The 27,354-nt window shown below is 39.9% G+C and overlaps 2 protein-coding genes and 1 long non-coding RNA gene across 3 annotated transcripts; 2 read left to right on the top strand and 1 right to left on the bottom strand.

The window, feature by feature from the left end:
• The first annotated feature begins 1,844 nt into the window (after positions 1-1,844).
• On the top strand, positions 1,845-3,793 carry LOC110791549 (uncharacterized). The gene is made up of 3 exons (XM_056833245.1): positions 1,845-2,667; positions 2,759-2,953; positions 3,150-3,793. Exons 1-3 carry the CDS (start codon positions 1,845-1,847, stop codon positions 3,791-3,793), a joined length of 1,662 nt encoding a protein of 553 aa, XP_056689223.1.
• A 2,081-nt stretch (positions 3,794-5,874) lies between these two features.
• On the bottom strand, positions 5,875-6,815 carry LOC130465832 (uncharacterized). The gene is made up of 2 exons (XR_008925849.1): positions 6,592-6,815; positions 5,875-6,044 (listed from the first exon to the last, which is right to left on the bottom strand). It is a non-coding gene; the product is annotated as an uncharacterized lncRNA (long non-coding RNA).
• Positions 6,816-21,689: 14,874 nt separating this feature from the next.
• LOC110791550 (40S ribosomal protein S5-like) lies at positions 21,690-22,220 on the top strand. The gene is made up of 2 exons (XM_056833244.1): positions 21,690-21,874; positions 22,049-22,220. Exons 1-2 carry the CDS (start codon positions 21,690-21,692, stop codon positions 22,218-22,220), a joined length of 357 nt encoding a protein of 118 aa, XP_056689222.1.
• Positions 22,221-27,354: the final 5,134 nt, after the last annotated feature.

Raw genomic sequence — 27,354 nt, 5'->3', positions numbered from 1 at the left:
TAATCGCGATTGATCTAGTATTATATGTTGCATATTGCTAAAATCAACTCAGATTAGTTTAATAGTTAACGCATGTCCCTTCAATTATTTATGCTGAGCTAGTAAGGATATCCTGCCTCTGGAGTTATCGACGAGCGAGTACTCCTCTCGGTAGTTACAGTCCCCCGAACCCTCAATCTCTACCTTGCGGGTGTATGTTGAGAGATCCCCACACCAGGGATCACAAGGGAACCTACCACCGTCCTGGTCAAACATAATTGCACTCCCTTTATGTCACGATAACCGGGTTTTGTCAGTTTTTCTCATTGTCGTTAAAAACTGAATGGCGACTCCTATATTACTAGTCAATTGGGTGTAAACTCGCAGGAAATCCAATTACACTTGATTGAATAAAAAGAATCGTCACACCCACGAGGGACGAGGTCACGCATTAGCCTCGTGCTTTCTAGACCCCCTCACACCTGCCTGTAGGGTATGTTTGGGAAGTCTATGGGAAATGAATTAAGGATTTTTTCGTGCCTTGTGCACACCCCGCTTGTTAACTGGCAATGTCGGATTATACCAATAGTATATTGAGAAGGAACAATAGAAGTAATATCACTTGAGTCCTGTGTATTGATCACCATTCCTAAAGGATTAAAATGAAGTGTCATGGCTTGGTTGCTTGTATTTTATGTCTTGTTTTGGTGTCTTGAGTTCACCTTGTACATAAAATATTAATTAATGTAAAGTGCAACAAGAACAAGCTTCAAAACTCTTGAAACATATACAGGGGCGGATTTAATGTACTGGGTATGGGGTCAATTGACCCTACTTGGGCTTTGCAAAAGTTTGTTAAAGTCAGGCCCTTTTAGGATAGGAAAAACATTCCCTTATAAATGAACCAACTAAAATATCTGATGAAGACTATAACCAAAATAGATTTAAAAAAATCAGAAAAAATCAATTCCCAATGAAAATTAATACCTACCCCACTAACATTCTCCCCTCCCCAAGCATTGCACGCAAGTTTTTTCTTTCTCGTTGCTTCTATTCTTCTACAGTACTTCGTCTTTTAATATTCTGAATCTTCTCTATACTATACCATAAATTCAGAAAATAAAAAACAAATTTACTCATATCCTTCCATTGATTGTACGAGCAAAGGGGATGAAGGGATTATTGGTATAATCAAGATTTCAGACGAGTAGACGCTAATAGGAAAATTACCAATCACTTAATCAGGTATGTATTATGTATTTCAATTGGGTAAAATCATAATTCAGTAAAATCAAGTAGTAATAAAGATTAAAGATTTATTTTCTTGGTTGATTAGAGTATCCCTTGATGTTGTTTCCAACTCGTTTAACAAATTAACATAATAATCAATTGTGCAAAACAATAGAGTAAATTAATAAAGTTAATTATTTAATAGATTTAACAAGTGGTAAACGACCTTCTTTGTTTCTCACAAATCACAGCTAGTTTAATATATTTTTTGTTTAGTTGTACAATTTTAAAATTGATTATTGGGATATGAGATAGTTTAATTGGATAATTGTAGAATCGATTGTTTTGTTGTTGGGGTCTTGTGGACCTGTTGGATTGTGATATCATAGCCTAGGTAAATTCTTAGCTACACAACTAATTGTATGTTGCTGCGTGATTGTTAATTCCCGTTTTCTTTTCAAAAGTCTCAAAAGAGACATGTTGTATTGATGTAATACTCGGTCTTTATGAATAAATAAAAGCAGCTCAAATTATCAAAAAAGAAATAGTGTTGTTGTCTTGTGGATATGTGGACTTTGGTTTTACTAGTTTCTAATTATTTACTTATAGGATGTTACTTCAATTGTTTTATATAGATGTCAAAACATTCTCGAAATACCTTATTTAAGTATTTTACATCAAACCACCCATCTCAAGAAGAAACAAATCAAGACGTAGAAGTTGAAAGTGAAGATGTGAATGTCCAGAGTAGAGCACTACCGATATCTAAACAACCCTCCAAGTACAAACGTATTGATTTGAGCTCTTTGCCGTCTGATCCTGGCTTAAGGAGAAAAATTACTGATTATCATCCAGATGATCAAATAGAAATTCGAAAACATTATGTTCTAGAGGAACCTTTTCAACCTCGTCAACATAATTTTCGTCAAACATTAATTGGAGGATTGAAACGTCGTTTCAATCCAGATTGGTATGATACTTATGGCGATTGGTTGAAATATAGTATTTTGAAAGATGATGTATTTTGTCGATATTGTTATTTGTTCAAATCTGATATATCCCAAAAGGGGGGAGGTGATGCTTTTGTTACTATTGGATGGTCATCTTGGAACAAAAGTGACAGATTAGGTATACATGTTGGTGAGACAGGAAGCTATCATAATCAAGCTTACATTATGTTTGAGGCTCTAAAAATCAAAGAGACATCTATTAAAGATGTTCTCCATGAATATACTGAGCAGGAAAAAGAGGATTATCGAGGTCTCTTAGAAGCTACAGTTGAATGTATAAGATGGCTTTTGCAAATGGGCTTAGCCTTTAGAGGGCATAATGAGTCAAAAGATTCGAAAAGTCGGGGTAATTTTATTGAACTTTTGATGTTTCTAGCAAACAACAATGAAGACAATGATAAAGTTGTTCTTGATAATGCTCCGAAAAATTTACAATTGACATGTCCTGGTATACAAAAAAGATATTGTGCATGCTTGTTCCAAACTAACACTAAGGTCCATAATGGATGATGTTGAATATGGACTTTTTGGAATCCTAGTAGATGAATCACGTGATATATCGATTAAGGAGAAGATGACTATTGTTTTGAGATATGTAGATAAAAGAGGTATTGTGATAGAGTGGTTTCTAGGGATTACACACGTCCCAGACACCACTGCTTTGACGTTGAAGGCGGCTATTGATTTTCTATTATCACAAAATGGCTTAAGTGTATCAAGAATTCGTGAGCAAGGTTATGAAGTAGCTAGTAATAAGTAAGGTGAATTTAATGGGCTCAAAGCTTTGATTATGAATGAAAATCCATCTTCATTTTCTATACATTGCTTTGCACACCAACTTCAATTAACACTTGTAGCAGTCGCATCAAAACAAGGTGATATTGCTTCATTTTTTTAGTTTGGTTTTACGTTTGTTGAACATTATTGGAGCTTCTTGTAAGCGTCGTGATATTCTTCGTGCCAAAAGAGCAGATGAAGTAAAAGATGGCATTTGTATTGGTGCTTTTCAAAGTGGTAGGGGTTTGCATCAAGAAACAAGCCTCCAAAGGCCCGCTGACACACGGTGGAGTTCTCAATATAGAACTCTTTTAAATTTGCTAGTGATGTTGAATTTATTAGTAGATACCCTTGAGTATATTGATGAGGAAGGCATAGAAGTAGACCACAGAGGTGAAGCACGTATTATGAAGAAATTGGTTGAAACATTTGACTTTGTTTTTCCTTTGCATTTGATGCTCTCATTATTAGGAATCACAAATGATTTGTCATTGGCATTACAACGGAAGGATGAAGATATTGTCAATGCTATGGATCTAGTTCACACAACTAGACAACGACTACAAGTAATAAGAGATGAAGGTTGGGAATCTATGATAAATGGTGTTTCTTCATTTTGTGAAGCACGTGATATTTCTGTTCTCAATATGGATGATTTGTTTGTTTTGGAAGGCAGGTCAAAGCGTAAGGCACCAAAGATCACATTTTTCCATCGTTACCGTGCCGAAATATTTTTTGCAACCATTGATTTCCTTCTCCAAGAAATAAACAGTAGGTTCAATGAAGGGACTACATAAGTTCTTTTGTGTGTGGATTCTTTGAGTCCTGTTAACTCATTTCGGGATTTTGATAAGCAACGGTTTCTTAAGCTAGCTCAATTTTATCCACGTGACTTTTCTAAAGTGGGTCTTGTGACACTTGATCATCAACTTGGGAAATACATTGTTGATGTGCGTTCTAAGAAAGAATTTTGTGAGTTAAAGGGGATAAGTTATCTTTCTTCTAAGTTACTGGAGAAGGAAAGAATGTTATATATCCATTGGTGTTTTTGCTATTAAAGTTAGCATTGATCCTGCCAGTTGCAACGACCAGTGTTGAAAGTGCTTTTTCTTCTATGAATTATGTCAAGAACAAGCTTCGAAATCGTATGGGTGATTAATGGTTGAATGGTTGTTTGGTGACATTCATAGAAGATGAAATGTTTGAAAGTGTCGACAGTGAAGATATTACACAATATTTTCAAAAAATGAAACCTCGTAGAGGACAATTGTCGAAAAAGAAACAAGATTAGTTACTAATTTTGTTAGGTTCGTTAACAACTTTTTGTATCAATAAATTACATTTTTAAATATATGTACTTTGAATTTTTCTTTGACTTTGACTTTGACTTTTGCACCCACTTAATTCTAAGTCTGGATCCGCCACTGAACGTATATACCTTGAGTATAGACAATGGGGGGAGTCTTGCCGGAAAACCTGTACTCCTACAAATGATACAAGACCTTTTTTCATTCTTTGTATGCGCTGGAATTCCGTCGGTATGGTCCGACATGTTACTTTATTATTTATTTTGGTGTTTGGTGGGCTCCCAACACCCTTCCTTTTATGGATATTTCTTTTGGGCCCGTTCGAAGCTCATTCGTAAATTTGTGAGTCAAGAGTCGTGTCAAGTGTCGAGTCTTGTCTCCATGACTATTTGTTTATTAAATGGCTTTTGCATGTGGATTATTTATGTTGTTGAGTGAAGCATGTTAGACTAGGATTTCATTCTAGCTTATTCGTACTCAACTTTCGCTGACTTCGTGCTTCATGTTTCTTTTGGTCATGGCCTTTGCCTTAATAGCCTATGATGATCCACCATTGCATTTGCATTGTTGGGGAGTAGATTTTCAATAACAGGTTTGTAGAGATAACTTGCGGGAGAAGTTATCGAACATGGGATTGAATTTGAGAGATTTTTTCTTCCGCATTTATAAACACTATTATTTTACTAGTCATGACTACTTAAACTATTTAATTTACTAGTTAATGGATTTTAAATGTTTTGGTTTGGGCCGTAATGGTTCTGATTTGTATGGAGACCATTAACTATTATTATGTTTTGAAAGTTAGCTAAATTCCGCTGCGTAATTCTGGTAATAGCATTAACCGTTATCACGGTGGCGGTAATATCTTAGTAATTCCTTTATTTTAAGTTGGAAAATTGTTTTATAAAAGTAAGGAAATATTAGGGTGTTACACGGAGGGAGTTAGAAGGTAATAAAAGTCAAACTAAAAAAATAAGGTAATTGAAGGTGATGACGAGGAGATGAAGTGATGGAAAAAAGAATACGACAGTATTGGTAAGAAGAAAAGAAAATGAAAGGGGAATGATGACCGTCATTATGGGGGTAATAACGTAATAGTCACCCACATCCCACTAGGGTGACTATTACCCTCATTGGGGGTAATAGCTTCCCCCTTCCTCCCTTCTCCTCGTAACACCACCGCTTCTTATCATAATACTACCACACCAGCCTCCTTGCAAGTAGGGGTGGAAATCAGGTCGGGTTCGTGTTCGGGTCAGACTTAAACAGGTTGAAAACCTCCAACCTGAACCTGATCTGTTTAAGTAATCAGGTTGAAAATCTCAACCCTAACCTGATCTGTTTTTAATCGGGTCAACCCAACCTGATCTGTTCAACCTGATTTCTTTTTTACCTAACTATTTCGGGTCAACCCGAACCCATTCAACCTGCCTGTTTCTGATCAACCCGAAACCATTTTTTATTTAGATCTGGGGAAGGCTGAAATGTTTAAATGAATTATACACAAAATTGAGTAATTTTTCAAACTGATAATCACCAGCACAATAAAATCAACTTAAGAGTGAAGAGGATAGATATCAACGTTGTATATTATATCAAATGAACAAAATAACATTTACGCTACATAAATTACATCAATCGACATCTGAAAATCTAAAATATATGTTGAAGTTCTACGCTTGTTGACAATTGTAATGAGCAGATGCAAATTTCCTCAAATTGACAACCCCCTTCTGCAGTTCTGCTACAATGAACAAACAATCATATTATTATCAGATTTGGAAAATAAAGTTATAAAGGGAAAACAAAAAATCAGCCATTCAAATAGAAAAAATTAGCCACAATTAAAAGTCCAAACAATAAGCACTAAAATCAAAAAAATACCACATTAAAATTGAAAAAATCAACCACGAATTAAAAGTCCAAACAATAGCATTAAAATCGAAAATTCTGCCATCAGAATCGGAAAAAAAAATCGAAAAATTAAAAAGCATTAGCATAAATAAAATTGAAAAATACAAATCGAAAAATCCTAAACAAAATCGGAAAAATCCTAAACAAAACGAAAAAACTCTAAACCCTAAGCAAAATCGAAAAAATCGAAAAGAAAATCGAAAAAATAAAAATCAGTAGAATTAATAAAATCGGAAAAAAAAACCCGATAAAATCGAATAAAACAACGAAAAAATACCATAAATTAGCAGATAAAACAATTACAAAAACGAAAAAATCAAAAAAATTAGCATAAATTAGAGAAAGAACAAAAAAAAGTGAATGAAGAACGTTACCAGACTGAATGAAGAGGAACCGAAGTGAACGAAGAATGTTGAGCAGATCAGCAGAGGATGAGAGGATTAGAGGAAGAACGAGAAGCGGCGCAGTTAGAGAGAGAGAGAGTTTGAGAGTGAAACTGTAAAAGGGTAGAAATTAGGGTTATAGTTTTGTATTTTATCCTCACATTTAGGGTAAAACAATAGAAATTTGGGTTTGGCCCATTATTACTATAATAGTATACCCCCCCGTATTCCCCTTTTTTTTCAAAATTTTTCGTTCTTTCTAAATAAAATTACTGCTGTTTTAAAATTCTATTTTTTAAAATACTGTTTTGAGGTTATCAAGTCGGGTTGACCCGACCTGATTTTGACCCATATAAATAATCGGGTTACACGGGTTGCTTTCGGGTTGAGATTTTCAACCCGAACCTAACCCATTTAACTTCAGGTCGGGTTCGTGTCGACCCATTTAATTAATCGGGTTGAAAATCTCAACCTAAACCCGCTATTTTCGGGTTGGGTTCGGTCGGATTATCAGGTCGGGTCAGCTTTTGCCAGCCCTACTTGCAAGTTGCAACCAACTCAATTCACATTCATTTTCCTTTTATTAAATTCACATTCATTTTCATTTTATTAAAGTGGTTTGACTTCTATTACCTCTAATCCATTACACCCAATCATGTCGTTAAGAGTGGTGGCTGGGGAATTTTCATTTGGGGCAAGGTTTTCTTGAGAAAAGAGAGAACCCTCCCTCTAGAAAGTTGTATGTTATGTTTTGATACACCGTTGTGAGAATACAATTTTCTATGCTCTATTAAGAAATTGGTGTATTAAAATCAACATAAAATGTGCGGAATTAGTTTTTAGTTTACCTTTTCCCTTTCAATTTTGATGATGGAATTAGTTTTTGAAAACATTTCTGACACCTTCACGTCTGATTATCGTTACACTACCTATAAAAAGCCACATCATCCAAAACTGCTAAATTATTGACTATGATCTGACACCTAAAAGTAAACACCAGGGTTTCGACCTCATATCTAATACAAGTACTGTTAGGTTATGATACATATGAACAACATAAATCATGCGGAAAAACTTTAATGCCAGGATACATATTAATTGCACATAATCATATAATTAGTCTAGGCCGGATGCATACACTTTGTAGCGTGCCCTCCTTAGTTGCGCCCGAACCGAACAAGAACAAGTCTTTAGGACTCCAAGTGTCGTCCCTCCGTAGAAAGTCCACAGCACGTCCGGATCCGACTTAAGATTGACCAACTAGAATCACCCTTAAGGTACTATTATTTTCGGCTAAATGGGCAAGTAATGTGACTGATTTTTCTGCTCAAAAATCACAGCTTTTATTGTATGAATACTTGTTAAAAAACTCGTGTTTAAATTTATGACCCTAGGCATATATTTATAGAACCATAGAAAAGGATTTCGAATCCTGTTAGAATACTAATTAATTAATTAGAATCCTTTTAGAACTCTAAATAATTAATTTTATCTTTTAGGATTAGGATTTAATCATAGCACGAATTCCGATAGCTTTAGGATTCGTATAGCACGCACACGAGCACGAGCACGAGCACCGCACAGCCCGCGCGCATGCCTCGCGGCCCACGCTAGCTGCACGGCGCCTTGGCCCAATGCTCGCAGCCCATTTGCTGAGCGCGCGCGCCATGCCTTGCTGGGCCTGGCCTTGCGTTGGGCCTGGTGAGGCTTTGGCGTGTGTTGATGCGTGTGGCTTGCTGGGCGACGGCCTGGCTTCGTGTTGGGCCTTCGTCTAGCAAGTCTCGTCCGATGCTAATTCGTACGATACGCTTCCGATTAAATTCCCGATTCCGGAATTCATTTCCGATACGAACAATATTTAACATTTCCGGTTCCGGAATTAATTTCCGTTTCGAACAAATATTTAATATTTCCGTTTCCGGAATTATTTTCCGATTCCGATAATATTTCCGATTCTGACAATATTTCCGTTTCCGGCAATATTTCCTATTCCGGCAATATTTCCATTTCCGATAATATTTTCCGATACGTGCCATGTTTCCGTTTCCGGCAACATCTATGACTTGGATAATATTTATATTTCCGATACGATCCATATTTCCGTTTCCGGCAATATCATCGTTTCCGGAGTATTCATTTACTTGCCTTTGACGATCTTAGCTCCCACTGAAACCAAGATCCGTCGATTCCGAATAACCATAGATGGAGTATTTAATGCCATTAAATACTTGATCCGTTTACGTACTATTTGTGTGACCCTACGGGTTCAGTCAAGAGTAAGTTGTGGATTAATATCATTAATTCCACTTGAACTGAAGCGGCCTCTAGCTAGGCATTCAACTCACTTGATCTCACTGAATTTATTAACTCGTTAATTAATACTGAACCGCATTTATTAGACTTAACATTAAATGCATACTTGGACCAAGGGCATTATTTCCTTCAGTCTCCCACTTGTCCTTAGGGACAAGTGTGCATTTCCTAATTCCTTTGTCGCTCGATGCTTTCTCTTGAACATAAGGTAAGAGTTGTCATCCTTATTATGTCCAGAGGTGTTTCTCGGTTTCAGAGTTCAACTTATCAAATAAACAGATAATCATAGCCTATGATTCATCTGAGCACGGCCATGCATTTTACAGTTTCTAGCTCTCCGAGTGGCCTTGTACAACTTTCAGCATCTCATCCCGATTTGTGGGAGGACAATCCCAATCTTGCGATCTTGATATTAGACTTCGTTTGATAGGTGATTACCTGAGCGTTGCCTTTATAGCCTCCTTTTACGGTGCGACGGTTGACAACGTCAAAGTAAGCAGTTTTCAAACAAGTAATCTCAAATCACTCAGGTATTGAGGATTAGTGTCTAATAATTTTAATGAAATTTATTTATGACATATTTTCATCTCTTACAGTAAAGTTTCATAGGTCTATCTGATACTAGTCTTCCCAAAGTAAGTATCTATGAAAATGATTACGACATTGCCATGTCCACATAGTTCAAGAAACAGAACTACTAGTCATCTTGCATTCTAGTCGTCTAACGTTTTCTATGCGTCCATCTTTATAGAAAACTCCGACCCGGGACCATTTTCAACTTTTGACATTCAAGTTCACTTGATAGACATTTCTTAGTCACAGGACTGGTCCTGACAGTCTATCTTGAATATATTGTCAAATTGAACGGACTCATCATTTAATAAACCACAAATTAAATGGAAAAATGAATTCTATTCATTTATTGTGAATGATTAACCAATAATGTTTTACAAAGTATTTAACTCTAAAACTTTAAAACATTAAACAAGGACATCAAAGCCATTCTCAAATATGCTTGATTCCCATAGCTGCAGTGTGCGAGTTGTGCTTCGCCTGCGGCAGAGGTTTAGTCAATGGATCTGAGATGTTATCATCAGTTCCAATCTTGCTTATCTCTACTTCTTTTCTTTCAACGAACTCTCGTAGAAGGTGAAATCTACGAATTATATGCTTGACTCTTTGGTGGTGTCTAGGCTCCTTTGCCTGTGCAATAGCTCCGTTACTATCACAATATAGGGCTATTGGTCCTTTAATGGAGGGGACTACACCAAGTTCACCTATGAACTTCCTTAGCCATATAGCTTCCTTTGCAGCTTCATGTGCAGCAATGTACTCCGCTTCAGTTGTAGAATCCGCAATGGTGCTTTGCTTAGCACTTTTCCATCTTACTGCACCTCCGTTGAGGCAGAAGACAAACCAAGACTGTGATCTGAAATCATCTTTTTTCGGTTTGGAAACTTGCGTCCGTATAGCCTTTAACAATTAATTCATCATCTCCACCATAGACCAGGAAGTCATCTTTGTGCCTTTTCAGGTACTTCAGAATATTCTTAGCAGCAGTCCAATGTGCCTCTCCTGGGTCTGACTGGTATCTGCTCGTAGCACTGAGTGCGTACGCAACATCCGGGCGTGTACATATCATAGCATACATTATTGAACCAATCAATGATGCATATGGAATCCCATTCATTCGTCTACGCTCATCAATTGTTTTTGGGCACCGAGTCTTACTTAGAGTCATTCCATGAGACATGGGTAGGTAGCCTCGCTTGGAGTCTTCCATCTTGAACCTATCAAGCACGTTATTGATATAAGTGCTCTAACTAAGTCCAATCATCTTTTTAGATCTATCTCTGTAGGTCTTAATGCCCAGGATGTACTGTGCTTCTCCTAGATCCTTCATCGAAAAACATTTCCCAAGCCAAATCTTGACAGAGTTCAACATAGGTATGTCATTTCCGATAAGTAATATGTCGTCGACATATAATACTAGAAAAGCAATTTTGCTCCCACTGACCTTCTTGTATACACAAGATTATTCTCCGTTCTTGATGAAACCAAAGTCATTGACTGCTTCATCAAAACGTATATTCTAGCTCCTTGATGCCTGCTTTAATCCGTAGATTGATTTCTTAAGCTTGCATACCTTTTTAGCATTCTTTGGATCCTCAAAACCCTCAGGCTGTGTCATAAACACAGTTTCTGTTAAAACGCCGTTTAAGAAAGCGGTTTTGACATCCATCTGCCATATTTCGTAATCGTAATATGCAGCGATTGCTAACATTATCCGAATAGACTTTAGCATTGCAACTGGTGAAAAAGTTTCATCGTAATCCACACCGTGGACTTGCCTGTAACCTTTTGCAACCAATCTAGCATTGAAAACTTCTAGTTTCCCATCCTTGTCATTTTTCAGTTTGAAAACCCATTTGCTTCCAATGGCTTGGTAGCCATCTGGAAAATCGACCAAATCCCAAACTTGGTTTTCAGACATTAAGTCTAATTCAGATTGCATGGCTTCTTGCCATTGCTTGGAGCTAGGGCTCATCATAGCTTGTTTGTAAGTCGCAGGTTCATCACTTTCAAGTAATAGAACGTCATAGCTCTCGTTCGTCATAATACCTAAGTACCTTTCTGGTTGAGATCTATATCTTTGCAATCTACGCGGGGTTACATCTCTAGATAGTCCTTGATTCTCACCAGATTCTTCAAAAGATCTCTGAGTTTCATCCTGAATGTTATCTTGAGCATTCTCTAGAGTTTGTTGTTCGACTCGAATTTCTTCGAGGTCTACTTTTCTCCCACTTGTCATTTTGGAAATGTGATCCTTTTCCAAAAAGATACCATCTCGAGCAACAAACACCTTGTTCTCAGATGTATTGTAGAAGTAATACCCCTTTGTTTCCTTTGGGTAGCCCACAAGGACACATTTGTCCGATTTTGGATGAAGTTTGTCTGAAATTAATCGCTTGACGTATACTTCACATCCCCAACTCTTAAGAACAGACACTTTTGGAGGCTTTCCAAACCATAACTCATATGGAGTCTTTTCAACAGCTTTAGACGGAGCTCCATTTATAGTAAGTGCAGCTGTATTTAGTGCATGTCCCCAAAATTCTATTGGAAGTTCGGCCTGACCCATCATTGATCTAACCATGTCTAGCAAGGTTCTGTTCCTCCATTCCGACACACCGTTCCATTGTGGTGTTCCAGGAAGAGTCAATTCTGATAGAATTCCACATTCTTTCGGATGGTCATCAAATTCATAGCTCAGAAATTCACCGCCTCTATCAGAACGCAGTGCCTTGATCTTCTTGCCTAATTGATTCTCTACTTCACTCTGAAATTCCTTGAATTTGTCAAAGGATTCAGACTTATGCTTCATTAGGTAGACATAACCATATCTACTGAAGTCATCAGTGAAAGTGATAAAGTAGCTTAAACCACCTCTAGCATTTATACTCATTGGTCCACATACATCTGTATGGATTAAACCCAATAGTTCAGTTGCTCTTTCTCCAACTTTAGAGAAAGGTTGCTTTGTCATTTTGCCAAGTAAACATGATTCTCACTTACCATAATCCTCTAAGTCAAATGGTTCTAGAATTCCTTCCTTTTGAAGTCTTTCCATGCGTTTCAAGTTAATATGGCCTAATCGACAATGCCACAGACAGGTGAGATCTGAATCATCCTTTTTGGCCTTTTTGGTATTTATGTTATAAACTTGTTTGTCATGATCTAATAAATAAAGTCCATTGACTAATCTAGATGATCCATAAAACATCTCTTTAAAATAAAACGAACAACTATTGTCTTTTATTAAAAAGGAAAATCCCTTAGCATCTAAGCAAGAAACAGAAATGATGTTTTTAGTAAGACTTGGAACATGGAAACAGTCTTCCAGTTCCAAAACTAGCCCAGAGGGTAACGACAAATAATAAGTTCCTACAGCTAATGCAGCAATCCTTGCTCCATTTCCCACTCGTAGGTCGACTTCACCCTTGCCTAACCTTCTACTTCTTCTTAGTCCCTGTGAATTGGAACATAAGTGTGAGCCACAACCTGTATCTAATACCCAAGAAGTTGAATTAGCAAGTAAACAGTCTATAACGAAAATACCTGAAGATGGAACGACTGTTCCGTTCTTCTGATCTCCCTTTAGCTTCAAGCAATCTCTCTTCTAATGCCCCTTCTTCTTGCAATAGAAGCATTCAGATTCAGAAGTGGGTTGGCTCACCTTCTTCTTTTCAGATTTGGTGTCGCCTGGCTGCTTAGTCTGGCTGGCCTTGTTGCCACCTTTCTTAGCATTCCTCTTCTTTCCAGATTTCTTGAACTTACTGTAGACACCTACTTTTGTCCACATTCCCGAAAGGGAAGGTTCGATGATGAGAACGTAAATATCCGCTTGGAAACGCATCTCCTATAAAATAACGAATCTCAAATCACCCTTTTCATTTCAGCCAAACCTGCTAAAAATGGTAAATGCCGTAAGAAGTAGTTGTTAAAAGTGGCAAGACATAAAAGATAGAAATTTGTCAGAATTAGGTGTTGTACTCCAACATAAAGTCCTAAAAGAGATAGAATTGGCAAAGGAATTCTATTCCTGTTATAATTCGAAAATAAGAGTTACGTATTAATTAAATTCCTAACGAACCCAGAGTTCGTAACGGGCCCAGACGCATTCCGTCATAAGTTGATACGCACTAAGAAACTCGGATAAGTCTCAAAAGCTCCGTGATTAAGAGTCCAAATCTGACAAAAGGCTCGGCTCAGACCCTATTTTCAACGCATGGGTCTGGGCGCCGAAATCTTCGACGCCCTACCCTGGGCGCTGAAAATACCTGGGACGTGTTGTCTCCGAATTCTATTTGGGTTCGGATTATAAAGTTCTATCTTTCCACCAACTCTATCCCTATAAATACAGCCTCATAATCGACCAAAAAAGGGACACACAATTCATAATCTAAGTATTGACTCCAACCCTAAGCCTAAGCCTCACGCTGCGAAATTGATCCCGCGTTCTGTCGCAATCGACCCAAAAGTCGAACAGAACGTATCCTGTCCCTTGTAGCTGATGAATTAAGCCTAAATACTGGAACACTGCTCAGAAACCCGAGATTCGTTAGATAAAAGGAGAAATAGCAAAGCCAAGTAGTTAGTTTTCTGAGAACCGTGACGTACCTCTCAAGGGTGCGTCGTAATGTGTCCCTTCGCATGATTTAATCGCTTTCATCACCCTTTATAAAATTGTTAAACTATTAATCTGATTGATCTATCACGCCTAATAAAGATAATATCTTGGACAAACGAACCATCATGCTAGGTACCTTAAATCAAGCTAAACAAGATAATCACGATCGATTTAGTATTATGTGTTGCATATTGCTAAAATCAATTCAGAATAGTTTAATAGTTAACGCATGTCCCTTCAATTATTTATGCTGAGCTAGTAAGGATAACCTGCCTCTGGAGTTATCGATGAGCACTCCTCTCGGTAGTTACAGTCCCCCCGAACTCTCAATCTCTGCCCTGCGGCTGTACGTTGAGCGACCCCCACACCAGGGATCACAAGGGAACCTATGGCCGTCGTGGCCGAACATAATTGCACTCCCTTTATGTCACCATAACCGGGTTTTGTCAGTTTTTCTCATTGTCGTTAAAAACTGAATGGCGACTCCTATATTACTAGTCAATTGGGTGTAAACTCACAGGAAATCTAACTACACTTGATCTGACGACGTCACGCCCACGAGGGACTAGGTCAAGCATTAGCCTCGTGATTTTTCGACCCCCTCACAGTGGCGACTCCACTGGGGACGTTAATGAAATACTCGTGCTCGTAGGTAATCAAAATAGCCGAAGGGTGAAACGATCCTACTCCGCGTTTATTTCCTTATCAAGTTGGGACGACCTGAAAATCAGCATATTAATGTGAACAGACAGAACCGCATAACGAATCTCGGCTCCCTTGGCATGTTTCATCTCGGGAGTTGGGACTAAGGATACCCATCGCCTACCGCGGGGTGCATACGCTTCGAATGTTGTCCACTCGGCACTTGTCGCTAGTAGTACACCTGTCCCAAACCCAATCGCTCGCCCACTAAGGTCCCTCTCATTGGTGCATGCTCCCTTGGCTTACATCGTGATTGGCCTCTTGGGACGAAATTCGTCTGTTGAATGCACTACCTCGACCGGGGCATGTGTTGGATCTACGATAGAAGCGGTACCAAGCCAGGCGCAAATATTACCCATAGGAAGCCTATCATAAACTACGTGACATATTATTTCTGCTTCATGTTGTAATGTTAGTTATGTGTAGCGAATTACATGATTATATTGTGATTGTGTGTGACAAATAACGCTAGAAAACCAATGACCCTAAAAATTGCCCAAACATTCATAAAACACCGATTGGCCAAAGAGTCATACCAAGATACGTGTTCCGCAACCCCGGGCTATCGCCACAAAAATAAGCGAAGCCTAGGATGGCCTGTGACGGATCCCACAACGCTGCATGACGCGTAAAGGACGTTATTAGGAAAGCACGCAAAATCAAGTCGCATGTACAAAAAATAATACGCGAATAGAATACGAGTACCAGTCAGGGACACATTTTCAGCGCCCCTGGCTGGGCGCCAAATATTTTCACGCCCTGCGCTGGCCCCGCTGAAGTTGCTGCTTGGCCTTTTGGCCAGGCACCGCAGCCTCGGTGCCAGCGCACAAAATATACGTAGCAATAAAAAATTCGTAACAAATTTGCTACAAGGACGTTGAAAAAGCACTCAATTCTAAGAACGACTTATAAAATAAACGACTCTTTGTGTCGTCATTAGGCCTCCTATGACGGCGATGTTCGGCACCAAAACCGAGCAAGCTAATTAAAATAACTTTGAATGTCACACGGGCAAGTGTTCCAAAAATCTAAAGAATGACCAAAAGAAAAGCCAAAATATACCAACAAGAGTAGAATAGAAAACCGATAGGAAGAGTCAAAAGTCTAGACTAAGTAATGCTTAACTTTGGGCCTAAACTTTAGCTTGTCTTATGCATAGGGCTGGTTCTGCCACTTGGCGTCGATCTGAAAATCAAAGGTTAGTACATCTCGAAGATACATCACCAACACAAAGTTTAGCAACTCCAAGCTCCATCCGTCACTCCCCCTTTCAAGGATCTCCGATGTCCATGGAAGAGCTGCGGGACCAAATGGCCCAAATGACCCTACTTATGAATCAACTGAAAATGGAAAACGAATCCTTAGCGGCTGCGCAAGCCAAACATGACCTCGATAACGAGAAGAAGATCGAAAAAATGGTTCTGCAGCAAACTATGGGGAGCAAGTATTTCTCCCTCGATCCTGAACCTTTTCCCGGCAAACTACCGGAAAAGGTTAGTTCATCCGACCTACCGAAGTTCAAAGCCACGGACAATCCCCGTGATCATCTCTTGAGCTTTGTAAATGCCATGAACTTGAAAGAAGTGGACAAGTCCATGTATCTGCCTGCCTTTCCTTTGTCCTTGGAACCTGTGCCACTCAAATGGTACTACCACCAGGACCCTAAGCTCTTCCCCACTTGGGAGGACTTTGTCAATGTCTTCATCAAGAAATACTCGTCAAACATGGATTTTCAAGTCACCATGCGCGAGCTGGAAGTCCTCTTCCAAAAGAAAAATGAAGGTTTCACGACCTACTTTGCTAGATGGAGGGACCAAGCGGCCCAATTAATCAATAGGCCTCCTGAAACTGAATTGGTCCAAAAATTCATTGACAACCTAGACCCAGCTTATAAACAACATCTTAGATACTTGGGCCTTGACACTTTCAAAAGGGTTTACGATGTAGGAATAAAGATCGAGGATGACCTCGCAAAAACAGTACAAAGCAAGCCTGCATACAAAAGTAATACCTACAACAGGGGCCACACACCTCAAGCCCAAGAGGTCCACGCCGTAGAAGAAACCCCAACCCGAAGGAGCCCCGGGAGATGGACCCGAGACCGAAAGTTTGCCCCACTCGAGTCAACTCTAGTACAAGCCTTCCAAAGACTAACCAAACAAGGAAAACTAAGGCCCATAGGCCCCACACCCGACCCTCCATTCAAAAATAAATACTGGGTCGAGGGCGCCCGCTGCGAGTTCCATCAAGGAAATGGGCATGATACTGAAAACTGCTGGAATCTAAAAAACACGATCCAGGATATGATAGAAGATAAAATAATACCCCTCCTAACGTTGGCAAACCCAACAACAACAAGAGCCCACTCGGCTCTTGTCACATCTCTCTCGATCAACCAGAAAATATGAGCTTTGACCCTACGGTGTATATTACGCCCCAAGGTGCACCACTCGCCATGGTCCCCATGGATCAAATCGAGAGAGAAGTGTGCGGTGTGTGGGATAATGATGCTGAAGATATCTACCTGTCCCAAGTATGGGCCAGGACCTCTTTACTGAAACTTGGCCCGGACACTTTCCCATTGACACCACCCCTCAAGAGACCAAAGTTGACAATCTCACTCGGTCCGGAAGGGTATACCAGCAGGATATTCGCCCACCTCCCGTGGACTACATCCCAGTCAGACAGAATCCTGAAAACGTGCGGCACACCACCGTCGCAGAAGTCATCGAAAATCCTCTCTTGAAGCAACTAAAAAGAACCAAAGCCGCGATTACCATCTGGGATCTCATGTGCACTTCAAAGGAACATCGTGAAAAAATTATTCGCTCACTTGGCCTCATCTCAGTCCCTACGGACATCACACCTGACTCGTTGGTTAGCCACGTTACGAGAGATGTTGAGGAAAAAGCAATAGTTTTTACTGACAAAGATTTACCTAAAGAAGGAGGCTCCCACAATAAGGCTCTCTATCTAGTGGTTGGATGCAAAGGACAAAACATCCCCCTAGCACTCGTAGATAATAGTTCGGCGGTAAATGTTTTCCCATTGCGAACCGCCCATTGCTTGGGGCTAGGAAATGATGACCTCCAAACCTCCACGCAAGGGGTGCGAGCCTATGATAACTCTCGAAGGCCTGTGTTGGGAAAAATCAACCTCACAATACAAACCGGGCCTGTGGTACGCACCACGGAGTTTCAGATAATTGACATCAAGCCCACTTTCAACCTCCTCTTAGGGCGCCCTTGGCTCCATGACTTAGGAGGTGTGGCTTCTACCTTGCACCAGATGGTTAAACTTAACCATAACATGGTAATTCTGGAAATACGCGCCCCTCCTCTTGACGTCAGTTGTACTATGGTCGGAACGACCGATGCTGCAGAAGACCTTTACGGTTTTCAAGTGGATGAAGTCATCCAGGTCATTGAGGACTACAACTTAGAATTTCTAGATCCGCGAGCGTCCCGGGTGATCCCTAAAATGTTGCTAGCTCAAGGCTATTTCCCGGGAACTCCATTGGGCATAAGGAAGAAGAACAACATGTTCCATCCCCCACCCAACAAAACTACTCCCTTTGGTCTAGGCTACACACCAACAGAGGAAGATATTGCTAACCACTTGTCTAGGCTACGCCTTAAGCCAGCCAAGACAAAACAAACCACCCTTCTTCCCCCATACCAAAGAACCCTTAACGGTTTGTTTGTCCGAGAAGGAGAAGAACACCCATCCTGCGACTTTCCTGAGCCCTTTGTTCAGAATGGCCTGCTAAAACCCGGATTTGAGATTTTCCATGACTGTCATACTATGGATGAGGCACCCCACCTCACCAAGACCGAAGCAGCTGAAATATTAGACAACCAAGCCCTATGGACATTGTTTAACGAATCGAGGCCTATGGAGGACGAGACTGTAATAACCACCCTAGCCCTGCAAGATGAAGGTTTCAATCCAACCCGGTTAATCACCCCCATATCAACACCAGAAGAGACCGAGAACGGATGGGTGAAGACATATCAGTGGGTCAATGCAAAGGGAATAGAGTTCAAGAGGAGTACAGGCGAAGGACCAAAGTTCTACGAGACTAAACCCAAGGCTTGAGCCATAGAGAGCACTTTAGCAAAAAGCCTAGTAGTTCTTTAGATGATAGAAACAATAAAACTCTAGTGATGGTCCTAGGACCCCTTAGAATATAGGTTAATTTATTTTCAGTGTGTTTTCCTTATTTTCCAAATTAATAAAAGCGTACGATTTCTCCTAAAAATTGCTCTAACACTAAATAAGCACTAATCATATTCGCAAAAACAAATTAGAAAAATAATAAGGAAGCGGCCCACTTTAGGCCCAATAGCAAGGCCCACTCGGTCTTGAATCGTGACATCAAAACCGATTCTCAAAATCCACAAAATAAATCGTACCTCCAAAACATAAAAGTCAATCCGTGCAATCATAAAAGTCAACCCATGAAACCCAAAAAAAAATCATCAAAAAAGAAAAAAATCAAACAATGCAAAATGTTGCTCAAAAAAAATATATATATATATAATTTTATAATACATGAACCCATCATTCCCACCATTAACAACACGCACCTCAACCCACCCAAAAAGCCTACACAAAGATCTTCACATCTTTCACACCCTAACTCCGTTTTCAAAACCGTTTTGAGTCACGAATAGATAAAATTAATCCGGACGAAAATGCATCTCACGCTAACAGTCCAAAAAGCTTCCAAAATAGTGTTAAAATTGATTTCTGACGAATGAAAAAGTAAGAACAAAAAAAGAAATAAAAGCAAGACACATGCGAAACAAAAGAAGCAACGCGCCCAAAAACCACCCCAGAAATCATTTCCAGCGCCCAGGGTTGGGCGCCGAAATCATTAACGCCCCAGTCTGGGCGTTGAAACTCTCTGCTTGCCAAAGTTTACCCAGAAGTGCTCGTCATTTTATCCGCACATACACGGAAAAATAACAAACACTTGGGGGGTACAGCACGTGTTCACGTATTCAGATATACATGCCAAAAAAAAACGATGCACAAAATACATAACTCAAAAATATAGCCTATTTATGGGTGTACACAAATAATGCATAAAACACATGTACTCAAAGAAAAAAAAAAGAGAGAGAGAGAAATTTTTTGAGTAAAGAAGCAGATCAAAGTAAACATCGCCTATTCTACCGTTTCAAATAATATGTTTCCATCCCAGAACATACTTATCGAATCCGGCATCTTGAAATTCATTCTAGCTAGAACTACGCGCGACCTGATTCTAAGTTAAAGTTATTTAACAAGGATACGTAGGCAATCCCATTTATGGATTCGGTCCAATCAAAAAATATATAATGTGCATAAGTGTTGGAAATGAGCGAATAAAAAGCAGAAGCAAAGCGAGAACAAGAAAGCAAAGAAACCAGAAAAATAAAATCACGCCTTTATTAATATTTAAAAATACGGTTTTTTCATGAAATGCCCTCGAGGTTTGCAAAAATGCACCAAATACCCTCGCGTCTTTTGAATCACATAATATACCCCTATTTTTCCGTACTGTTCATGAAATGCACTTGGAGTTAACGGACGTTAGTCCTCCGTTAGCTGCAGTTTACCATTTTACCCTTAATACATGTTATTCGAGATAAATTAAAAAAAAAATCTTAACTTATTCTCTTTCTCTCTCCTCTCCCCTGTTCTACCTCCTGCTCTCTAGTCGCTGGCTGCGGTCGATCTCCACTCTATCTCCACTCTCTGGTCGTCGACGGAGGTCGATCTTCGATCTCTGGTCTCCGGCAAGCCTAACTCACGATTTTGAAGTATTACGGTTCGATGGCCATCAAATTGCAAAAGGTCGCCGGATTTTTTTGGGCGTTCTTCGGCGTTTTGATCGAAGGATTGACCGGATTTTGATCGGAGGGTAGTCGGTGGTTTGGTTGCGATTCTTTGGTTCGTTGTTTGGAGCAAGACATCCCATTCCTCAGTCGGCAATTCACCTCGGAACTGTTTGAGGCAGAGGACGTTATCTTCAATCCCAGGTATAATTTCATGTTTTTTTGGGCTGAAAATCAAACTAATTTGTTTTTGATAGCATGAATTAGCAAAACTGTATAGAGAGTTGTAGTTTCAAATAAATTCGTTTTATTTATTTATTGAATTGTAAAGACAGAAAAACCCGGATCGCACCGGAATTGAATAGTTTATGAATCACGAGAAATTGAACTGTAAATAATGAAAACAAATAAAATCGTAATTGAATTTTGAAAAAATATAATTGTTTGTTTGAATTTGGTTAAATTCACCATCTAATCCCTTGAATCAGCCATATGACCATATCCATGACAGTATAAGGTTTACATATTTTAGGTGGGATTGGAAGGCAGAGGGAGAAGAAGACTAAAATAAAAGATTTTGAGGTGAAGAAATCGCCTTATGAGATTTTTAGCGCATGGAGGAACAATGAGCTCGTCGGGAAATTCAAGTCTAGCTTGGTAATATCTCTTGTCTATCTATGTATAGTTTTTCTTAATTTCATAGATTTTGTGGTGGTGTTCTCTGGTAGAGTGTTATTGTATATGTGTATGTATGCTGCTGCAACACTTTGGACTTGTTTTTGGTATTGTTTGAGACTCCAATTTGTGCAATTTTATAGCTGAATGTGGACGGATGGAACTTGTACCTGTATGATTGTCTTCACAACAGCAAGATAAAAACCGCCCTTCCAAAAAAAGAAAAAGAAAAGTCCAGTCATATACAGTTGTCTTATTATAGATTTATAGGCATTTGATACGTAGGTTCATGACATGGCTTTGGCTTTGGCTTTGGCTGATTACATTGGAGTGATGCTGTTAAGCACGCCACATATGTGCCTCACAATGCTGGAAGTTATCTAATGAAGCGTTTCAGGAAGGTTCAGTGCCCTATTGTTGAGAGGTTGACCAACTCTCTTATGATGCACGGACGCAACAATGGAAAGAAGCTTATGGCTGTTCGCATTGTGAAGCATGTCATGGAAATTATCCACCTTTTGACTGACTTGAACCCCATCCAAGTTGTTGTTGATGCCATCATCAACAGGTACCCAAAACCCTTCCCCTTTGGTGTCTTCTTTATGTTCTTTCTGTTGAGGCTTTGCACCCAATTATCATGTATAGAACGAGGAAAGAAATGATAGGTATTGGTTCACAAGTTCGCAATACAAATGCATTTTTGCAACACTAATGTTTTCTTGAACCATATTGTGTTATGCAGTGGACCAAAAGAAGATGCTACCAGAATTGGTTCTGTTGGTTCTGTGAGGCGTCAAGCTGTTGATATCTCACCACTTAGGCGTGTTAATCAGGCAATCTATCTTCTGACAACTGGAGCTCGTGAGAGTGCTTTCAGGAACATTAAGACCATTGCCGAGTGCCTAGCTTGCTGATGAACTTGCCTAGCTTGCTGATGAACTCATTAATGCTGCCAAGGGTTCATCCAACAATTCACTCTTCTTGTAACCACCATTTATGAGTTGTTACTTGATTTCATGTGTAGCTTATCTGCTTGATTTAATAATACTTTTAAGAACCAACAATATACATTTGATGATGTGTAGGTTGGCTATTTAATTTTTGATATGCTCATGATTTGATTGTTAAAAACTTAAAATGTACACGGGTGGTACATATTTTGGTCATGGTTTGAAGAACTTTAATTGTCACAGAGATAACTACGGAGTATGATTCGTAAAACGTACATATTGCCTTCATTGTTTGAAAGATGTCCAAAGTCACTTGTTTCTTGAATTTTGGATTATATGGATTTCCTATAAGAATCAAAGTTGTTCTAGATTTTCTATAAGCAGCAAGAACATATCGGCTATATTTTGATCCCTAGGTTTAATAAAAGTAGCCGTTAGATTCAAATTCTGCAATTTAAAAGCAATTTGGGTATTTGGTACAACTTTGTTTACAAATAGGTGTATGTTGTGCAATAAGTTTAAAAATAGGGGCATTTTGTGAATTATAAACATGACTTAACGGAGGACTAACGGAAGGTCGGTTTAGGGGCATTTGGTGCAAACTTAGGCAAAAATAGGGGTATATTATGTGATTCGAAAGACGCGAGGGTATTTGATGCATTATTGCAAACCTCAGGGGCATTTAATGAAAAAACCGTTAAAAATAATAAGAAGGAAAACAAAAGTGCTAAGAAATGAAAAACAAACACAACTGAAATAAATAAAGGGCATCTACACCCTAGCAAGAACTACACTACTCGAGTTCTTCCGGATCATCAAATAGAGTGTTGTAGAGGGCAATGTTCGCAGGGTCCACCCCCACAGGCTTCTGCGCTACCCCTATGTCGATCTCCATAAGAACGGGCTCCTTGACACTAACTTCCAAGGACGCCAAGGCCTCAAAAACATTTTCAGTTTGGACAGCTATAGCCCGCTCAGCCTCAAGGGCACAAATAATGGGAGGGGAAGAATTATCAACATCAGTTGGATTAGCCACTGCTTCTACTGGGGGCTGAACTTTCCTAACCCATACATTATTCCGGCGACGATCTCCGCGAGAGCTTCCATTTCTTTTGGGAACAGCAGACGTCTTCATGTTAGGTACCTTTTTAGGCCTAGAACTGGAACGAGGAGGAATTTCCTTTTGCTTTCGATCAGGACGAGCTTTCACAGTCTTAATGCCATTTTCACGAGAGCCATCAGGGTTACGATTTTCATACTTAGCCCTACCTCGAGGTATCAAAAGTTCAGCCGGCTCTTCATTTCGAGCCTTAGTTCTCACAGCCTTATCATCGGAACTCATCCACAGCTTATAATTCTCGGAAAGACCCACAAAACCATCTGTAGTCACGGTCCAACGCGGGAGGCCAATACTTAGCCCACGCTTGAACCCGTGCTCGTGAAAAAACCGCTACTTTAGGTGGTACCGTATCAGCAAATGGGATAGTCTGCCTTAAGTCGTATTGTCGCATGACTCGGTAAGAAATACCGACGCCCATCCCTGGGCGCTGAAAATCAGCTCCAGGCAGAGGCAAACAAAAAAAAAAAAAAAATAATAACAATCATATGCGCGCAAATAAACAATCGATTACCTGCAGCAATAGGGGGCTCCCCTTAAAATTTTCGGACTTGGCATCCTTCTTTAACTCATCCGCACCCAACAAGGTCTCACCAACAATCAACGGCATAATAGAATAGCAACCCTCCATCTGACTGATCAGGGGAATCAACCTTATGTCGCCAAACTCACCATTGTTATTCGACAGTAAATAGTGGTTCAACAAGCAGAATACAAGTGCCCGGATATTCAATTTCTGTTCAGTCATATTCTTACTAGGCCTAAAGTGATGTTTTGCAAGTTTCGCCAAATTAACCTTATCACCCACAATGATCTCAGCAAGCATTTCATCATCTAGTCCTAGGAAAGCCCCTATAGTTGTTTTACCCTCTTCAACAGTGCCAGGGGTAGCAGGAGTAGCATTGGTAGGATAACCCAGGATTGCGGCAAATTCATCTGGCAAAGGGCATACCTCATTGCCCCGAAAAACAAAAACATGGTGATGAGAATCCCAAAAGGTTAGGGCGGCATACAGAAACTTATAATCAATGTTAATTTGTTGTAAGCCTAAAAGTGCCTCTAAGTGGTATCCTTTCAACAAAACCTTTTCTGTGGGATTAAGGGCTCTAAGCCAGCGCCTAAGAACTCGTTGGAGGGAGAAAGGAGGAATCGACATGGCAAGAGTAAAAAATAAAGCTAGATAATTGAGAGAAGAAGTTGGCAGTGGTGGAAAAGAAAAACGTACTTAACCCCCTATATATACACGAAATCATCCTGATCCCATTCGGAAACGCGCTGAGAAATCTCGAAAAATAAAAAAGGGCTGCTAAGGCAGCATTTTCAGCGCCCGAAGCTGGGCGTCGGAATATCTAACGCCTGGCGCGGGGCGTTGAAAATGCAGCCCAAGGCCCGACTCTTCCAAAGCGCGAACCGGGAAAACGCCCAAAACCGTGTTGGTAGACACGGGGCCCTGTTGTAATCAAGATCAAGCCCAAAGCACTTTTAGAGCCCAAATAGTGAAAGCAAGTGTCGAAACTTAGACTCGCCTCCAAAAATATGTGTACATTTTTCAAAACAATAAAAAAAAACATATAATAATCAAGGTCATTCTTCGGAACAAAAAAAATCATTATGTCGTTGGTTTCTCAAATTAAGAGCATTTATTTGTCAGAAAGATCAAACCAGGCCGAAGTAAGCTTGATGTACTAATCATTGAAAAATGAAGCAAACTTTGTCGCCCGGAAAATGAAGTCGCACTCCACGATTTCATCAAAGTAGCATACCACTACCAAGGTCGCTCGCACTTACGAGCATGATCCCAAACACGATCAAGGGCGTTAAAATACGCACTCTTCTTGGCAAAAAGCAACCATCAAGTACGAATGCTTGGGGGCTCGAAAGAAAGAAAATACACGATACAAGTTTGAAACGACGCTTCCAGGCTGCGTCCCGTGCTTGGACAAATTCAAAAACGAACTCGACCTCAAAGCAAAGGTCTCCGTTAACATTCGCATATGGTCCCACCAGTCATTTCGCAAGGACCTAAGTAGTGGCATAACTAGGACAGTACTCAACGGTGACATACATCCTATGGGCCGTAAAGACTTGTTCAAAACCATGAAAGGCAGACGGCCGCGAAGCGATGGTCCGTTTAGACACGTTGCCAACCCACATTCAGGTTACAACTAAACCGTAGCATTTCTCGAGAGAACTCGCTCTTACAAGAATGAATGAAAAACTTCTCAAAAGAAATTCCAAGGATAAATGAAATAGATTCTGGCTCGCCTCGATCAGGCAGGATCGCGTCAGAACCATGCGAGTCCCCAATTTAAAAATATCAGGTTCGCTCACCTTCAGCAGGCGGGGTCTGTGTCATTAAAACGCGCAGGTCCTCAGTTTTCGAAAACAAAAATAATAACAAAATGAAATCTTCAAAAAACAGGCTCGCCATCTTCAGTCGGCGGGGTCTGCGTCACTAACCACGCAGGTCCTCAGTTTTCAAAAAATATATTCAAAAAAAAGAACAACAAAAACAGGCTCGCCCACCTTCAGCGGGCGGGGTCTGCGCCACTAACCGCGCAGGTCCTTACTTGTCGCAGCAATAACTTTTCTCGGTTTATCCTTTTCCAAAAATCAAAGGATGGTTTATCTTTTTCCAAAAATCAAAAGATGGTTTATCTTTTTCCAAAAATCAAAAGATGGTTTATCTTTTTCCAAAAATCAAAAGATGGTTTCCCTTTTCCAAAAATCAAAGGATTGGTTTTCCGCTTTTCCAAAAAAGAGCGATGTGCTGGATTTTCCTTCGTTTTACGTCCCATAAAAACAAAGGGGGTTTTCTCGTTTAGCTAACCCTGAAAAGGAGAATCTTTAAAAACATTTTTACCTCGTGATCAGGCTTGGCCAGGCCTGGTTACACTTTATAGCTTTGATTTCGAAAACATCTGTAGATACTTCCAATGACAAATTGAGGGAGTTTCTATACATCTGTAGGTACTTCCGATGACAATGTGAGGGAGTTCCTATACTTAACAAATTCCAATGACACGTGAGGAATATGTTAACACTTCAAGTGATGACCCTTAAGTCAAACGTTATCACTCGGGGGCTCGTGAGACCCTCGCAAAACAGGTCACATACACCATGGCTTGTATGACGCACTCCGTCTGATACTTTGACCATCGTCTTACTCCAAGACTCAGTCAAAGTGGGGGCTAAATGTAGACACCTACTTTTGTCCCCATTCCCGAAAGGGAAGGTTCGATGATGAGAACGTAAATCTCCGCTTGGCAACGCATCTCCTATAAAATAACGAATCTCAAATCACCCTTTTCATTTCAGCCAAACCTGCTATTTATAGAAACCTGCTAAAAATGGTAACTGCCGTAAGATGTAGTTGTTAAAAGTGGCAAGACATAAAAGATAGAAATTTGTCAGAATTAGGTGTTGCACTCCAACATAAAGTCCTAAAAGAGATAGAATTGGCAAAGGAATTCTATTCCTGTTATAATTCGAAAATAAGAGTTACGTATTAATTAAATTCCTAACGAACCCAGAGTTCGTAACGGGCCCAGACGCATTCCGTCATAAGTTGATACGCACTAAGAAACTCGGATAAGTCTCAAAAGCTCCGTGATTTAGAGTCCAAATCTTACAAAAGGCTCGGCTCAGACCCTATTTTCAACGCCTGGGTATGGGCGCCGAAATCTTCGACGCCCTGACCTGGGAGCTGAAAATACCTGGGACGTGTTGTCTCCAAATTCTCTTTGGGTTCGGATTCTAAAGTTCTATCTTTCCACCAACTCTTTCCCTATAAATACAGCCTCATAATCGACGAAAAAAGGGACACACAATTCATTATCTGAGTATTGACTCCAACCCTAAGCCTAAGCCTCATGCTGCAAAATTGATCCCGCGTTCTGTCGCAATCGACCCAAAAGTCGAATAGAACGTATCCTGTCCCTTGTAGCTGATGAATTAAGCCTAAATACTGGAACACTGCTC

The sequence above is a fragment of the Spinacia oleracea genome, chromosome 1 (assembly GCF_020520425.1).
Source record: "Spinacia oleracea cultivar Varoflay chromosome 1, BTI_SOV_V1, whole genome shotgun sequence".
NCBI classification, from domain to species: domain Eukaryota; kingdom Viridiplantae; phylum Streptophyta; class Magnoliopsida; order Caryophyllales; family Amaranthaceae; genus Spinacia; species Spinacia oleracea.
The sequence above is the reverse complement of the archived record's forward strand: the minus strand, read 5'-3'. Positions and strand labels throughout refer to the sequence as shown.